Source organism: Chelonoidis abingdonii, chromosome 4 (assembly GCF_003597395.2).
Source record: "Chelonoidis abingdonii isolate Lonesome George chromosome 4, CheloAbing_2.0, whole genome shotgun sequence".
In the NCBI taxonomy this organism is placed as follows: Eukaryota; Metazoa; Chordata; order Testudines; family Testudinidae; genus Chelonoidis; species Chelonoidis abingdonii.
Genome location: NC_133772.1, coordinates 61,954,650 through 61,972,797, shown reverse-complemented (window position 1 = coordinate 61,972,797; position 18,148 = coordinate 61,954,650). Strand labels below are relative to the sequence as shown.

General features: G+C 40.5%; 1 protein-coding gene across 1 annotated transcript in view; it reads right to left on the bottom strand.

Annotated features, from left to right (window-relative positions):
- Window positions 1-18,148, bottom strand: part of KIF18A (kinesin family member 18A) — a 144,534-nt gene that overhangs the window by 88,261 nt on the left and 38,125 nt on the right. The window contains exons 6-8 of the mRNA XM_075065226.1: window positions 5,978-6,154; window positions 5,321-5,395; window positions 4,942-5,051 (exon numbers count right to left, since the gene is read on the bottom strand). Of these exons, the coding sequence (XP_074921327.1) occupies window positions 4,942-5,051; window positions 5,321-5,395; window positions 5,978-6,154 (362 nt within the window). The remainder of the gene's footprint in view (window positions 1-4,941; window positions 5,052-5,320; window positions 5,396-5,977; window positions 6,155-18,148) is intronic.

Genomic DNA, 18,148 nt, shown 5'->3' with positions numbered 1-18,148 from the left:
AAAGCTAACAAATTAACTGACTGCGGAATACTTGTCCGTTCCTCAGAACAGCTATCAGCAGCAGTGCAGGCTGGATGGCACCAGAGGCTGGATGGCAAGCAGGAACAGAAGCAGCAGAAGCTAAGGCTAGTATTTTAGCCAGAGTTTCACATAACATAAATAATCAAAAAATGAAGTTTGATTTCTTAGCATGTGCCCAGATTCTAAAACAAACAGAGCCATACAAAATTATTAGTACAAGAAAAAAAGTAGACCCCTTCATGTAAAATACTAGTTTGTCCAGAAATTTAAACCACATTCCAGTCTTTTAAATAACTAGATTGTGACCAGTTTCTTTGCACTTTTGCTAACCTATACCGCAAATTAAGAAACACAGTAAAAGAACTAAAAAAGAACCACCGTGGCTTAACAACCATGTAAAAGAAGCAGTGAGAAATAAAAAGGTATTTTTTAAAAAGTGGAAGTCAAATCCTAGTGAGGTAAATAGAAAGGAGCATAAACACTGCCAAATTAAGTGTAAAAATGTAATAAGAAAAGCCAAAGAGGAGTTTGAAGAACGGCTAGCCAAAAACACAAAAGGTAATAACAAAATGTTTTTAAGTACATCAGAAGCAGGAAGCCTGCTAAACAACCAGTGTAGCCCCTGGATGATCAAGATACAAAAGGAGCGCTTAAAGACGAAAAAGTAATTGAGGAGAAACTAAATGGATTCTTTGCTTCAGTCTTCACGGTTGAGGATGTTAGGGAGATTCCCAAACCTGAGCCAACTTTTGTAGGTGACAAATCTGAGGAATTGTCACAGATTGAGGCATCACTAGAGGAGTTTTTGGAATTAATTGATAAACTTAACATTAACAAGTCACCGGGACCAGATGGCATTCACCCAAGAGTTCTGAAAGAACTCAAATGTGAAGATGAGGAACTATTAACTATGGTTTGTAACCTGTCCTTTAATTGGGCTTCTGTACCCAGTGACTGGAAGATAGCTAATGTAACGCCAATATTTAAGAAGGGCTCTAAGGTGAATCCCCAAAAATTACAGACTGGAAAGTCTAACGTTGGTACTGGGCAAATAGTTGAAACAATACTAAGAATAAATTGTCAGACATATAGAAGAACATAAATTGTTGGGCAAAAGGTCACACATGGTTTCTGTAAAGGGAAATCGTGTCTTACTAATCTTTAGAGTTTTTGAAAGGGGTTAACACACCATGGAACAAAGGGGAATCCAGTGGACATAGTATACTTAGATTTTCCAGAAACCTTTGACAAGGTCCCTCCCCAAGGCTCTTATGTAAATTAAGTGTCATGGGATAAAAGGAAAGGTCCTTTCGATGGATTTGAGAAACTGGTTTAAAAGACAGGAACAAAGGATAGAAATAAATGGTAAATTCTCAGAATGGAGAGAGGTGACTAGTGGTGTTCGGACTAGTCAGTCCGAGGACCAATCCTAAACTTATTCATAAAATGATCTGGAGAAAGGGATAAAACAGATGTGGGTGGCAAAGTCTGCAGATGATGCTAAACTGCTCAAGATAGTTAAGACCAAAGCAGACTGTGAAGAACTTCAAAAAGATCTCACAAAGCTAAGTGACTGGGCAACAAAATGGCAAATGAAATTTAATGTGGATAAATGTAAAGTAATGCACATTGGAAAAATAACTCTACATATAATATGATGGGGGCTAATTTAGCATACAACGAATCAGGAAAAAGATCTTGAGTTATCGTGGATAGTTCTCTGAAGACGTCCATGCAGTGTGCAGAGGCAGTCAAAAAGCAAATAGGATTTAGGAATCATTAACAAGGGATAGAGAATGAAGCGGAGAATGTATTATTGCCCCTATATAAATCAATGGTACGCTCGCATCGTTGAAATACTGCGTACAGATGTGGTCTCCTCATCTCAAAAAAAGATATACTGGCCACTAGAAGAGTTCAGAAAAGGGCAACTAAACGATTAGGGGTTTGGAATAGGTCTCATATAAGGAGAGATTAAAGAGGCTAGGACTTTTCAGCTTGGAAAAGAGGAGACTAAGGGGGGATATGATAGCAGTATATAAAATCATGAGTGATGTGGAGAAAGTAGATAAGGAGAAGTTAGACTTATTCACATAATACAAGAACTAGGGACCACCAAATGAAATTAATGGGCAGCAGGTTGAAAACAAAAGGAAGTTCTTCACACAGCGCACGGTCAACTTGTGGAACTCCTTGCCTGAGAAGGTTGTGAAGGCTAGGACTATAACAGTGTTTAAAAGAGAACTGGATAAATTTATGGAGGTTAAGTCCATTAATGGCTATTAGCCAGGATGGGTAAGGAATGGTGTCCTTAGCCTCCGTTTGTCAGAGGGTGGAGATGGATGGCAGGAGAGAGATCACTTGATCATTACCTGTTAGGTTCACTCCTTCTGGGGCACTTGGCATTGGCCGCTGTTGGCAGAGAGGATACTGGGCTAGATGGACCTTTGGTCTGACCCAGTACAGCCATGCTTATGTTCTTATAAAATCTCAATAAATTCTATGTTAGTGTTTAAGAAATTTAACATTTCATAGATCTATTAGATCATCTAGACCAGCTTCCAAGTAGGGCAGGATTGTTCTCTGTAGTACATTTTGGGAGATTTTTGCCTAGCCTAGTTGTTAAAGTCCTATGGAATGGACTTCAATTACTTCCCCTGGGAGACTATTCAATACCCTAATAGATCTATCAGGAAACTTTTCCTGACACTGTGCCTAAGTTTTCTGTTTCCCAATTTCATTCTATTGCTCCTAGCTCAACGCAAAACTGTACCATCCCAAATAATTCCACTCTGTTCTTGGTGTTTATAAATGTCTGCTGTTCCCACACACTATGCATTGTTTAGATAGCCAAACCTGTCAATGTATGTTTTTTCAGTTATGTTTTTCTGTTTGAGTCCATTTCTCTAGCTTGTGGATTGCCTGTGTTACTCCTCTCTGAATTCTCGCCAGTTTCAATATTTTTCCTGATAAAATGGTGCCCAAAACTGAGTAATCCTCTCCCTACTCTACGAATCCTCTGTATGGCTCTCAGAATTACATTAGCAAAAATGATCAGTGCATCACCTTGCAAACACAATCTAATTTGTTACCCACTATGAGACTTAGGTATGCTTCAGCATTACTGCAGGATAGTTTTCCAACTATTGACCACTGTTTTCAGACCCTTTTCCTCCCATTTTACAGAGACCTTTGTGAAATCTTAAAGTGGATAGGCAAAATTGACACATGGCTTAGAATCACTTTACAGCAGGAATAAAATCAATATATATCTGACTCAACCACAGATCCGAAACCAAACCTTATAGTATCAGCATTACATTACAGGATTAGTGAAACTGCATTTTGTGAAGTTTTAGTTTCACCATACACACCATAATCAAGTACTAATTAAAACATTTAGATTCAAGGAGTCTATTTTTATGCATTCCAAATATATTTGTGAGATATTTAGGGAAGAATTGCATTACACTATATGAATCCTTAGCTAGGAAAAAAAAATTAGTGTGTGGATAAATCCCTGCCTTTAACAGTACAACAATATTTAGGCCAAGATATATCAATAGTTAAAAAAACAAACTAACTGATAGTTTATTGAACTTCAGTACCTCCAACATACATAAATCACAGATGACACAAACTGAACAAATTGTAAAAAAAGAGTACATACAAGATAAACATTTTAAAACAAAGGCTCCATGGTGAAGTTCAGATTTTTGTAAGGCTCAGTGCTCAACAGTAAACAAACACTGCTGACTAGAGTAAATAGCCACACCTTTGTTAAACTGGTAAATATTTAATAGGAAAACACGTACAGATATCAGAACTTCGACATTTCCCTCCCCCCCAAATGTTGATGTACATGAATTGAGTGAGTACCTTGACTTCCATAGAACTCATAGTGTTTTATCCAATAATTTAGCTAGATAGTTAAAGCATCAAATGATTAATTCTTCTGTTCTTCTTTTAAAGAGAGATAATCAGTAGTCAAGATTTATTCAGAAAACTTATTTTCAAATTATCTGAATACATTTCATGTTCCATTAGAAACAAAGAGGATGAGAGACGGGATAAAATCAATTTGTGCTTTTCTATTTGTCCACTAATTAGTAAGCAGACCAATGTCCTTTTCAGGATTCCAGCAGTGTAGTGTTTTGGTTTATTTTATTTTTTTTTGGTTATTTTTTAGCCACAGAATTTGAGGAGGATTTTCAGTTAATATGTCACACTTTTTCATCTTTCACACACTTTACAAGTATTTCTTAATTTATACATCAAGTATCATCATTTTACAGGTTTATTAAAAGATTCAACTATCTGCTTTTTCTTTGCACTGTATAGTGTGCATGATTTCTGAACCTTTAAATAGAAAGCTTAATATAGTGAAATTTATACCCTGTTGCTACTTGTTTTTGCTGAAGCACTAACTCCAATCCAGCACTTAAACTTTCTTTTGTAAAACAGGGAAAACTAGATTATTCCTTTACAGTGCTGTTTTTGCCATCAGATTATAGTAAATGGAAGATATGGCCTTTAATATATAGCTTTAGAAAGCTCATATGCCTATACTGAAACTTAATAGCTGAAAGTTTATCACTGAATAGGAAGTTAAAAAAATGTTCATTAAGGTCACCAACTGATATTCTTCCTGCCGTTAACTTAAAGTTCTGTAGTGGAGTCAAGCGAGACCAATTACAAAAAGAGTCTGTCATGAGATTTGTTTTATTTTAAATCCCTCCATCAAGATGTACTGTAAAACGATATTGAGTATAATGTCACATCTACTTTACAGAAATCAACATGAAACAAGACGAAACAAAGATTTAAAAAAAAAAAAAAAGTATAGAACTGACTTTACAAGTCTATGGTAAAATTCTGCAAACCTAAATTTGTCAAAATGAGGCCTTAATATGATGTTACCTTTGTATTGCCACTTGCTGCTGGTTTGAAAGAACACTTGTACCATGGTTTTCAGGAATGGCTGCTTTTTCTTCTTCATATGATCTCAGTTTCTCTTTCAGCATTATGATCTGAAAAATGAGGAAAATATGTTTTGATTAAAATTCAAAGCTTGCGTAATTTATTTTTCACAATCCTTCTGTGCTTCTCTTGTAAAAGGCATTTTTAAATTAACAGTTAGGGATATCCCCCTGAATAGAACATGGAAACATTTGCTCCTTAGGAGAACTACAAAGAAATGATAAGACAAATCTTACCGAATACTTTCATTTATTATACATTTTCTGCTTATACCTCAGTGACATTAGTATAGTAATTATAGTGATTAAGACTGACATACCTCTTTCTTTTGCTCATTGCAAATCTTAACATATTGACTTATATGACTGTCCAAACTAACAACATTGCTTTTCAACTGTTAAGGAAAAGAGAAAGTTAAATTTTAACAACATTCTTTATGATATATCATACACAGTAACTGCACCAGACACAAATACCACTAATTAAATTTGTACTGTATTACAAGACGAGACAAAAGTATGTTGTTAAATCAGATTGGAAGCCAGAAGACTGTGGTTCTATTCCTAGTTCTGCCAATGGTTACGGGCACGTTCTGCATGTCAAAGGGCACATATTTCACAAATATAGAAAATTGGGGATAATGATATCTAACTACCTTTGTAAAATGCATTGAGTTATATGGTTTCCCTGGGGCAAATAAAGTTTGCATTCTTGAAGAATAGCATTGGCATTTACCTTAAAACACATGATATTTGATTTCTAATGTAACTCATCTTAAAATATTTAAGTAAAAAATATAAATAAGAAAATAAAGGATATTAGACTAGATGATTCAACAGAATTTTGATGCAAAAGCCAAGTTAATTGCAAGTTACATGGTTCTTTAGACACATAACTGTTTTGTTCATTTAATCCTATGCTATTTTAATTTTGTAGACTCTAATACTTCCAAAATAAGTTGTATACATTTACTTACAGAAGATTTAATATCTTTTGCTCGGTTTGCATACTTCAGAGTGTTGTAAGTGTCATCATAGAACATAGAAGAAGGACTAACAGCAGCTATCATTATAGTCCGACAATTCCCCCCAAGAGAATCTTTCAGTAAACGAGTAAGCTTGCTGTTACGATAAGGAATGTGTTGTTTCTTGCTCTAGAATAAAAAGTCACAAGTATTTTTATGGATTATGGAAGTTAGTATATTTGACCTACCTTAAAAGTCTGTTTTAAGGCTTAATAATCCCACAAAGATAACAGTACACTAATTAGTGGCAAGTGGTAAAGCCTTGTAATCTTTCACTTCCATTAGTAATCCTCCTCCAAATCACACTGTCCACTTTAAATCTTTCCCCACAAAAATCAAGAATTAGTGCACTTATTGCTTGAATTTTTGAAAGTTAGCCATTTGCTTTCTATACCCTAGATAGCTGAGAATGGTGATTTTCGAGATAAGGACAGCCTGGTACTGGCACAGAAAATGGACTATGGGGAAATCTTTATCATCTATATTAAAAAAAAAAAAAAAAAGTTACCTACCTCTCGGAACAGTTTTTCTTTGAGATACGTTGCTCATGTCCATTCCAAGCAGGTGTGCATGCGCTGCATGTACAGTTGTCGGTTTTTCCCCCAGTGGTACCTGTCAGGTTGGCTGTGCAGTCCCCTGGAGTCATGCCTTCATGGTGGTGTATATAGGTCCTCGCCAACCTGCTGCCTTTCAGTTCCTTCTTGCCGAATACTTCGACAGAGGGGAGGTGGATAGGTCTTGGAATAGACATGAGCTACACATCTCGAAGAACAACAGTTACAAGAGGTAGGTAATGGTTTTTTCTTCTTCAAGTGATTGCTCATGTAGATTCCAAGCAGGTGACTCCCAAGCCTTACTAGGAGGCGGGGTCGGAGTTTATGAAATCAATGATTGTAGCACCGCTCTGCTGAAAGTTGCATCATCTCTGGTCTGCTGTGTGATTGCGCAGTGCGATGTAAAGGTGCCCTACAGAGGTTTTGGATAGGAATTTGTGCCAGGAACAGCTGAGGATGCCTGCGCCCTTGTGAAGTGTGTTATCAGTGCAGGGACAGGTATCTTTGCCAAGTCATAGCATGCCTGGATACAGGATGTGATCCAAGAAGAGATCCTTTGGAAAGATAATGGAAGCCCCTTCATGCGCTCCACAATCGGAATGAAGAAGAGTTGTGCTGATTTTTGAAATAGCTTAGCTCTTTCAATGTAGAAGACTAATGCTTGTCTGACATCCAGGGAGTGGAGCATTCATTCCCTGTGGCTAGCGTGAGGCTTTGGAAAGAACCCACAGGAAGAAAAATATCCTGGTTCACATGGAATTGTGAAAATACCTTCGGGAGGAAGGACGGGAGTGGTCGCAAATGCACCTTATCCTTATAGAAGGCACTGTATGGTGGCTAGTCTTAGGCTCAGACACCCTCCAGGCTGAAGTTATAGCTATCAAGAATGCAACTTTCCAAGAAAGGTAGAGGAGAGAGCATGTTGCTAAAGGTTCGAAAGGAGGTCCCATCAATCTAGAGAGTACAAGGTTGAGATCCCATAGGGCAATTGGCTGTTTTACTTGAGGGTAGAGCCTATCTAATCCCTTGAAGTAGCCGCCCACCATGAAGTTCGCGAAAACTGAGCGACAAGCCAAACCGGGGTGGAAAGTTGAGATAGCTGCTAGGTACACTTTTATTGATGATACGAACAGACCTTGCTGTTTTAGATGCAGCGAATAGTCCAGGATAAAAGGAATTGATGACTGTACAGGGGGACTGTGTTTTTGTAATGCCCAAATGGAGAATCTTTTCCACTTGGCCAGATAGGTGGCCCTAGTGGATGGCTTCCTGTTGCTAAGGTGGACTTCTCTAACAGAGTCTGAGCATATGAGCTCTGAGGGGTTTAACCATGGAATTTCTATGCCTTGAGATGGAGACACTTCAGATTGGGATGCTGGAGACAGCCGTGGTCCTGGGTGACCAAGTCTTGGACCAGGGGCAAGGTTATAGGCGTGTCCACTGACAGGTCTAGAAGCATGGTGAAGCACTGCTGGTGCTATTAAGATAACTGATGCTCCCTCCTTTCTGACCTTCAGCAGGACCTTGTGTACAAACAGGAAGGGTGGAAAAGAATAGAGTAGATGGTTCCTCCAAGGGATGAGAAAAGCATCTGAGCGAGACAGCCCAGGCTGTGATTCAGGAAGGAGCAAAATTGGTGACATTTCCTGTTGTACTTCATTGCAAGCAATCTGAGGAAACTCCCACCGTTGGAAGATGTTGATCATAACATCCGGATGGACGGACCACTCGTGACTGTGAAATGACCTGCTCAGATGATCAGCCAGTTCGTTCTGGGAATCTGGAAGGTAGGATGCCCCAGGTGTATCAAATGGGCAATGCAGAAGTCCCACAACTTAAAGGCTTTCCGGCACAAGGGAGGAGAAAGCACCACCCTGTCTGTTTGTGTAGAATATTGCTGTTGTGTTGTCGGTCAATACTGATACATATCTGCCCTCTAGATGGGCCTGAAATGTCTGGCAAGCAAGGCAGACTGCCCTCTGCTCCTTGATGTTGATGTGCAGTAGAAGTTCTGCCTGGGATCAGAGGTTTTGAGTCCTGCAACTTCCTAAGTGTACCCCCCAACCCATCGTCAATGTGGCTGTTACTAGAGACAAGAGTTAAGGCCCGGAGAAGGGCATTCCCCCACACATCACTTGTGGGTTGAGCCACAGCTTGAGGGATTTGATAACCGGGGGAGTGAGTGTAATCAATTTGTCTAGGTGGTCTCTATTTGATCTGTACACTGAGGCTAGCCAAGCCTCAAGAGGGTGGAGACACAACCTGGCGTGCTGTACTACATATGCATAAATATCAGAGGGGTAGTCTGGATTTGTAAAAGCAGCAAAGAGTTCTGTGGCACCTTATAGACTAACAAACGTATTGGAGCATGAGCTTTCATGGGTGAATACCCACTTTGTCGCATGCATGTAGTGGAAATTTCCAGAGGCAGGTAAAAATATGCAAGCAAGAATCTGGCTAGAGACAACGAGGTTAGTTCAGTCAGGGAGGATAAGGCCCTCTTCTAGCAGTTCATCTGCAAAGAGAAACTGCTGAGCTTCAGTTCATCTGCAAATTTGATACCATTAGCTCAGGATTAAACAAAGACTTTGAATGGCTAGACAACTACAAAAGCAGTCTCTCCTCTCTTGGTGTTCACACCTCAACTGCTAGAAGAGGGCCTCATCTTCCCTGATTTTACATACGTATATGCCGCTTTTACATATGTATATAAAGCCATATGGTCGAGTAGCTTCAGGCAATTCCTTGCCGTAGTAGTGGGTATCGCCTGAGTACCTTTATGATGGTGCCCACTGTGGGAAAGCAAGCGTTTGGAAGGAAAGCACTGGCTTGACCAGAGTCCAGGAGAGCATTGATCAACTCTATTCTCTGAGTTGGGTTTAGGGTCGACTTTGCCACATTCAGTATCAGGCTGAGCCCGTGGAACGTTGTCTGAACTAGGCTCACATGGGCCTCCACTTGGGCCCTGGGGCAGCCTTAAATTAGCCAGTCATCAAGATACGGGAACACTTATACCTGCCGCTTCTGCAGGAAGGCTGCCATGATTGCTATGCACTTGACGGCTCCTCGGGTGTCCACCAAGAGGCCAAAGAGGAGAACTGTAAACTGATAGCAAGTGTTGCTGATCACAAAGTGGAGGAACCAACTATGCAGTGGGACTATGGACAAGTGAAAATACATGTCCTTCAAGACGAGGGTGGCATACCAGTCCCCCAAATCCAGAGAGGAGATGGAGGCAGGCAAGGGAGACCCTGCGTAACTTTATCTTCTTCATGAATTTGTTGAGGTTTCGCAGGTCTAAAATAGGTCTGAACCCACCCTTGGCCTTTGGGATTAGGAAATACTGGTAATAAAATCCCTTTCCCCTGAATTCTAGATGGACCTCCTCTATCACTCTGAATTGTAGGAGCGTCTGCATCTCCTGCACGAGAAGTTGCTCATGAAGAGGGTCCCTGAAGAGGGTCAGGGAAGGAGGATAGGAAGGCGGGAAGGAGCAGAATTGGAGAGAATATCCCAGTTCTACCACACTCAAAACCCAGTGGTCTGAAGTGATTTGGTGGCTTTGTCTGGGCCACAAAGGAATAAAACCCTAAATCCCTTCCACTTCTCCTTCTGAGCTTGAGGAGAGCTCCGTGGCTGAAGGATGCAGCACACATTTATTGACTCCTGTACATCCAAGAGGACTTATAACCCTTCTCACCCAGGGCTGCTATTCCATGCCAGCAAAGAATGCTCCACACTCATGGGGGTTAGAGTAAAACTGGTTTTTTTAGACCTTGGTAAGGGCATCATGCTAGTCATTTTTTGAGGACTGGGAAAGGAATTTTGCTCAGGTCAGTTTGGCAGTAAGGAAATATGGGATTTTTCACCTTCGTCTCAGCAGTTCAGGGACCCATGGGTAGGTTAAGTTTTAAAATCCATTTTGTCACAACATAGCAGGTTCCCTGTGTACATACTCATTCAATAGCACTGAATAAACCAGAATCTTAAACAGATTAGAAGAATGCTGGGTCTCCTGTTGTCTTGTACAGCAAGGAAACAACCTCTTCTCTGCTCCCCCAACCCTTGTATGAGGGCAGTCAGGTCCCATCAACAGTACTGGTGCTAGGTTAACAGGGTGCAGGGATGACAGCCTTCTGCCATGTGGTATGAGTTACACACGAAAGATAACTTGCAAGGGATGAGTTATTGTTGGATAGTTCCCAGATGTGTGACAAAGTTGTGGTCCAGTTAACCTTATTCCTGGTGTCTAGTCTTTCTTCTTGCAGTGTTTAGGACAACACTGGGCTACAATTTAAACCAGTGATTCCATTATCAATCTCATACCCTGATCCATCCAGTCCTTTTAAAGCTGATGTTTAAGTGGAAAATCTCAGCTATATTTGTTTTCACTAGATTACGCTTTTTTGAGATGATCCCAATGACAAAATTACGGAAATGTTTACTCCCTGGGTTTGAGAGAAAACACAGTCAAGGAACTCTCCGAAGTAGAGGATGGGGCTTTGGATTTAGTATGCATCAGGGTGATTTTCATTTCAAGACAACTCAAAGTCAGTAGCTGCGAACACCACAGTGACTTTGTACATTGCTTCAGCGTGAAGTGCTTTATAGTTTAGAACTCTACTGATTTCTTTTCAGGAGTCCTAGTTCAGCTATAGGAAAGGAGAGAACTTTAAACTAGGTTTAAAGAGGGCATGTGACAAAAGTCCACAGGCATGCAATAAAAAAAGTAACCTTGACAGAGGGCTATATGTTGGGGGGTAAGGGAGGTGGAAGTGGAGAGGATATGGAAATTTTCAGAAAGGTCATAGGAACAACAAAAGTGAAATCAGTGGGGGAATCTGCTCAAAACCTTCACATCTATACACAAATACAAGGATGTTAGGGGGCTTATTCCTTCACCCTTTCACTTCTCTGGTCCTTCTTGCATGAACAGAGAGCAACAACACCCCAAGTCCGAAGGTGCAAATTCAATGTTTATTGGGGTGAACTTCCAGCAAGCATGATTCCAGTTTCCTTCCTCAGTGTCCCCGCTCCCAGCTCTGACACCACAGAGCCATGCCTGTGTCCCTGTTCCCATTCCTTCACCTTAGCAAAACATGATTCCAATTCCCCCACCCCCATTCCTCCCTTACTTCCTCATTGACTGCAGACTATCTAGTAAAACTTGAGTTCTGCTTAGCTATACCTTAACCATTTTACTGAAATTTACCTAAACAATCCTAACATATTGTAACATGATTATTCAACCAATTATATCCCACCACCTTAATTGGTTTACATCCAACAAAAATTAAAAAGCAGACAGAAACAATCACAGAACCAGACAGAGTTTATACAGATAAACAATAGGGAAGTGGAGACTACAGTGACAGAAAATCAGAAATGAGGATTTCGCATCCCAGCTATTGATAAGTGAGTCCTTGCCAGGCAGGATGCCATCAAACTAAGTTTCCTTTTACATCCTCTAGGCTCTACCCTTTCTCTGGAGCTGATATTCTTAACAGCCTAATAGAACCTTATTTCAGTGCGACTAGTTTGGAATGTGAGGATGCCTTTGCTGCTTAGCCAAAGGCTTAGCCCAAGAAACAGATCTCAGACTGCCACATTAAGAGAAGGCCCTTACACAGACAGACAATGATTTTGATACTCTCTTTTATACCTCTATAACTAACTTAGTGATAAGAATACACCTACATTCTTAAAGTATAAGCCTTTGCAGACAGGCCTGAATATCTATATCCTAATAAAGGAGTAAAGAGAATAAACAGGAAGAACTGGAAGTATTAGTTCATAAGATGAATGACAACTTAATTGGCACGAGAGACTTGATAGGATAAGTCTCATGACTGGAATATTGATAGAGAAGGCTACAGCTTGCTCTGGTAGGACAGGCAGGATAAAAAACGAAGTGGTGATGCAGTATACATCAAGAATATATACACTTGTTCTGAGGTCCAGAAAGAGTTGAGAGACAGACCAGTTGAAAGTCTCTGGGTAAAGATAAAAAGGAATCTATAGGTAGTGGTCTACTAAGACCACCAAATCAGGAAGAGGTGGTGGATAAGGCATTTCTAGAACAAACAACAGAAATATCCAAAACACAAGACCTGGTAGTAATGGGGGACTTCCCCAACAGATATCTAGATAGTTAAAGTAATATGGCAAAACATAAGATTTCCAGTAAGTTCTTGTATATATATTAAGGGCAACTTTTTGTTTCAGGAAGAGAGTAAGTAATGAGTGGGACAGCCATTTTAGACTTGATTCTGACCAATAGGAAGGAATTGGTAGCAAATCTGAAAATAAAAGGTAATTTGGGTGAAAGTGATCATGAAATGTTAGATTTTATAATCCTAAGGAAGGAAAGCATGAGAGCAACAGAATGAGGACAACAGACTTTAACAAACTCTGAGAACTGGTCCGATGGGAAGAAAATCCAAAGGAAAATGTTGTTCAGGAGAGTTGGAAGTTTCTCAAGGAGACATTATTAAAGGCGCATCTGCAAACTATCCTGATGCAAAGGAAAGATAGGAAAAAATATAGGAAGAGGTCAACAGGGCTCGCCTCTTGCCGAGCTGGAGTACAGGAGTCAACGGGAAAGCGCTCAGTGATTGATTTATCGCATCTAGACTAGTAGTGTAGACATACCCTCAGTTAGCAGGGATCTACTCCTTCTATTTCTCAGTTGCTATTGCAGAGTTGCCTGCTTCAAATAAGTTTCCAGAAAGCTCTGCAAAAATTATCTAGCAACACATTTTATACTATGAATTTTCCCACTTCCAGATACAGTGCCACTGCTGTAAGTGCTCATGATGGGAAGACACAAAGTGAACTTTTAATACTGAACCTGAATACGTAGTGCAAGCAACAGTATTAAAAATGTAATAAGTTATTTTAATCTATAAAACTGAATTATTTTATTATGGAATATTCTGTAACCCTGTGATAAAGTGATGACAAAAGTCCAGTGCAACTAAGACAGACAGCTGAAACAATGTTTAGTTTTTCTTTCTTCACAAGTTTCCTGCTAGCTAATTCTATAACTAATACAAAAGAGCAAGATGAAGTAATTAGTGCCATAGGCTAATGCCAATATTTTGCAAACATTTAACTATAAAAGAATTATAAAAAAGCCCTACCCATGTGAAAATATTGAGTTGGAGCATCAGGACTCCAGCTTAATGGGTGACAGTACAGCAACCAAAGACAGCAAGAGGCACTTCACCTTCAAAAAGATTGATGCCATAGCTGTGCATTTATGATTACAGCAGAAATTATTCTTTTGGGGTCTTCCATTAAATATGCATTTTAGGCTTTTTTAAGGACTGCGGTTATGCAATAAACACAACCATTTAGCATTATCAACTTTATTATTTAAAAATGTCATGAGAGTTTGCTTAAACATTGTTCACTTCTGAAAGTGAATGAAAGTAGTGAGGTAAGTTATTATTAAGGATATTAAATATAATTAGGTCAGGACCAATAGTGTGTTTGGCACTGTACAGGATCCAACTATCTCCTGCCCCATTATAAGTACACTTACAATCTAAGAACCAAGGTGGTTGAAGTAACATCATCAGGTCTAGACCTGGGGAAGAGCTCTGGATGGATCAAAAGCGTGTCTCCCTCACCAACAGAATTTAGTCCAATAAAAGATACTACCTCACCCGCCTTGTCTCTCTAACAGCCTGGGACTGACACAGCTACAACTACACTGGATACAATCTAAGAACCAAACAAATAAGACTAGATAATACATAGCTCTTAATACAGCACTTTTCATGAGTACGTCTTAAGGTGCATTCAGAGACCTAAAGAAGATTGCAAGTTTTGTTTTATTTTTCTCTCTCAGTAGAATTAGTTTTTCCTGATTTCACTCAATGTAACAATGGAGTGGAGAAAACTATTTAACCTTTTAGAATACTGAGGAAGAAACAAGTATATTAGAATGATCTGAAGGAGGACAGCAGAGGTCTAGCATATTAGATACACCTCTACCTCGATATAACACTGTCCTCAGGAGTCAAAAAACCTTACCGCATTATGTCGAACTTGATTTGATCCGCCAGAGCACGCAGCTCCCTCCCCCGCCGCCCTCACCGAGCGTTGCTTTACTGCGTTATATCCAAATCTGTGGCCTTATATCGTGGTAGAGGTATATGTGGTGCAAGCATGTACTTGGCTCAGTTCAACCATTCAGCCACTGCTACTGTGCATGCTATCGTGGCTACAAAGCTATTTATACGTATGCTAGCTTAATAAAAGCAAGTGTGGGCATGTGTACGTGAGCAAGGGAATCACAGCCCTAGCTTGAGGTGTTATTCCTGTGGGAATTCTGTGCTACTGCACATGTAGAATTTGCACAGAAATTAATGTTTTTTGTGCAGAATTTCCTTTTCCTCCACAGAAATGGGCTGCAGAGCTGCTGGCTGGCTACTGGACCCAGCAGAGCCCAGCTCGCACACAGAAGACACTACCCGGGGAAGAGGGAGGGAGCTGGAAGGTTTGGAGCAGCTGCAGCTCTCAGCACGCCCTAAAGGAAGGAGGCAGCCTGCAGGAAACTCCATACAAGACTGGGACCCAGCATCACGCTGTTTCTCCCTCTGGATCCATGGGCTCTGGGTGTATGCGTGCGCAAATGTCTGAGCTAGGGGCCTGCAGCTGGAGTCTGGATGGGGAGGAAGTAGGGGGTGCATGCGAGTGATTGGCCTTGGAGTGTGTGGCTGGGCTTAGGGGATAGAGGGTGTGGATTTCTGCCCCCGCTCGGACTCTCGCGGGGAGGAACTGGATCATTATAGGGGTTTCCTTAACACTCTACTCCTGGAGGAATTTTTTTGTCTCTGTATTGTTATAAACATAGTTGGTGATAGGTATTTTGAAATAAATTACCAAAATAATTGTAACTGGTGTGATTATATAGAGTTATTTTGACAAATAAAATCTGCAGAATTTTAAAATATTGTGCGCAGAATTTTCCCAGGAGTTAAGCGTAGACATAGCTCTAAGGCAGGTGTCCGCAACCTTTCAGAAGTGGTGGCGAGTCCTTCATTTATTCACTCTATCATTGTAAGGTTCGTGGTGCTGGTAAATAATTTAACGTTTTTAAAGGTCTCTTTCTATAATCTATAATATAAATGTTCCTCCTCCACCTTTGTGGGTCCCGCACTTATTGGCGGATTTGTTCAACCTCAGTGATTCTTCCTTCTTGTGGAACCCACAGTCGAGTCAGCTCCTCCTGTGTCTGATCAGGAGTTGGGAGGTTGGGGGGAACCCAGGCCCGCCCTCTACTCCCTGGTCCAGCCCAGGGCCCTGTGGATCGCAGCTGTCTTAGTGCCTGTAGACAGTTGCAGGACAGCTACAATTCCCTGGGCTACTTCCCCATGGCCTCCTCCAAACCCTTCTTTATCCTCCCACGGACTTTCCTCCTGGTGTCTGACAATGCTGTCCTCCTCAATCCTCCAGCAGTATACACTCTCACTCTCAGCTCCTTGCCTTCTTGCTCCCAGCTCTCCAACACGCTCCTTCTCCTCTGGTTCTCTTTGCCTGACTGGAGTGAGCTCCTTTTTAAAGCCAGGTGCCCTAATTAGTCTGCCTTGATTGCCTGCAGGTGTTCTATAAAGTAAGCTATCTCTAGTGCCTTCTAGAAAGATCTTAATTGGCTCCAGGTGCCTTGATTAACCTGGAGCAACTGCCATTTGGTTACCAGGGTACTAGGATTTGTTTAGCCTGGGCTAACATACCTGTTTTCTCAGTACTTTACTGTAGCGATGTGGCCGTTGCCCTCATCACAATATATAACTAAACTATTGTTGTATGTAAAGTAAATAAGGTTTTTAAAAAGTTTAGGAAGCTTCATTTAAAATTAAATTAAAATGCAGAGCCCCCTGGACTGGTGGCCAAGACCCAGGCAGTGTGAATGCCACTGAAAATCAGCTCGCGTGGCGCCTTGGGCACGCGTGCCATAGCTTGCCTAACCCTGCTCTAGGGAGCTAGAAGGAGCTGGAGGAGGGATGTAAAGAGAGGCTTGATATGGCTTTACTGGTAAATAAGGAAGAACTTTAACAGTTGCATTTCAGATGTACTTTACAGGGGTGATATGGGTTTTAGGGAGTCCAGAGAGGAAAAGGGGTTACAGTAATAAAGTCGAGAGATGTTTAGACAACAGGACAAAAAAGAATGGTAATATTAAAAATGTTGACTAGAAAGAAAAAGACAAGATGAGGTGACAGGCTGGAGAGAAAAGAATTCAGGAACAAAATTAGCAATCATCTACTTTGACAGCTCTCTCTTTGTACATGAGCAGACATACATACACATGAATCAGATAAACTGTCCAACTATCTTTGTTTTAACTTCTTGCCAGGTAAGTAGGAGTGTTTCTTGGCCCAATTTATCCAAGTTAACTGGGCAAGAAGAGGAAAGTAACCATATTTTTACCTCACTGCCTGCTCAGGGAATTGGGAGGGAATTTCCTTTGTACTGACACTAGCATGTGCTACTCCTTCAGATTTCGTATCACATCGGGTTTATTTTTCCTAGCACAAGTTTCTTTATGGTACAGCTTGCTGAAAGGGTTTGACAGTTACTCTTCCACAATTTAGCTCTGCAGTTCTCTGGAGCTGTTGATGTTGCAATACATTTTCTGTCAGATGAAATTTACAAGCACATTACCCTGCTTGACAGAAACAGTGAGCCACAAGGATTTCCTGAGGAGAAACTCCCACATGCTGTGTGAGACATTTTGCTGGCTTTTCTTTTGGCTGGGGTAACAATTTTCAACTATACCAATTACACAGCCACCCTGACACAAACTTTCAAAAACATAAAACATTGAGTGAAATGCGCCTTGACTCCAGAAGGAAAAATATCCTCAGTCTCTTTTCTGCAATTATTTAAAACCATTTGGAAGACTGTATATCAGTGGTCTCAGGGTCCACAACTGTGTTGTTAATGTAAGATTTGTCCAACATAGCATGTGTGGTTATAGAGGACAGGAATCTAAAGTCCTTAACGTCCAAGTTACAGGACTCCGTTACCAAGAAGAATGGGCATATGGCTCCTTTGTTCAGTTACTGAAAACTCAGCATGGGGTAGCATAAAAACAATAAAATATTAAGCCCCTGGAGACTCAGCCAACATTTAGGATGCCAAGCTTCTTTAAAGGTTCAGAAAGGAAAAACTAAAGTTGAAATTAGAGCTATGGTTTACCCACTGTATTATTATCTGATTTATCATTTGAATTGCAAACTTTTTAGTTTGGTAATAAAGGGGCAGTATGGTCCATTAATAGGACATCATGCTAGGCATCAGGAGATAAAGGTTTTGCCACTCATTTGTTGTGTGACTTAGTCAAATTGCAATCTGTGCCTCATTATCCCCCTTTTACCAATGGGGAAACAGAATACTTACACACATTTTTACAAGTGGGCTTTATGTTAACATGCCATTACTGATAATTCGCAAATAGCAACTATTTGCATACAATATCACGCCTGTAACACAAAGGTTATGAAACTTTGAAGAGAACTGCCTACAGCTGCAACATGTAATTTTTAAAATTTGATGC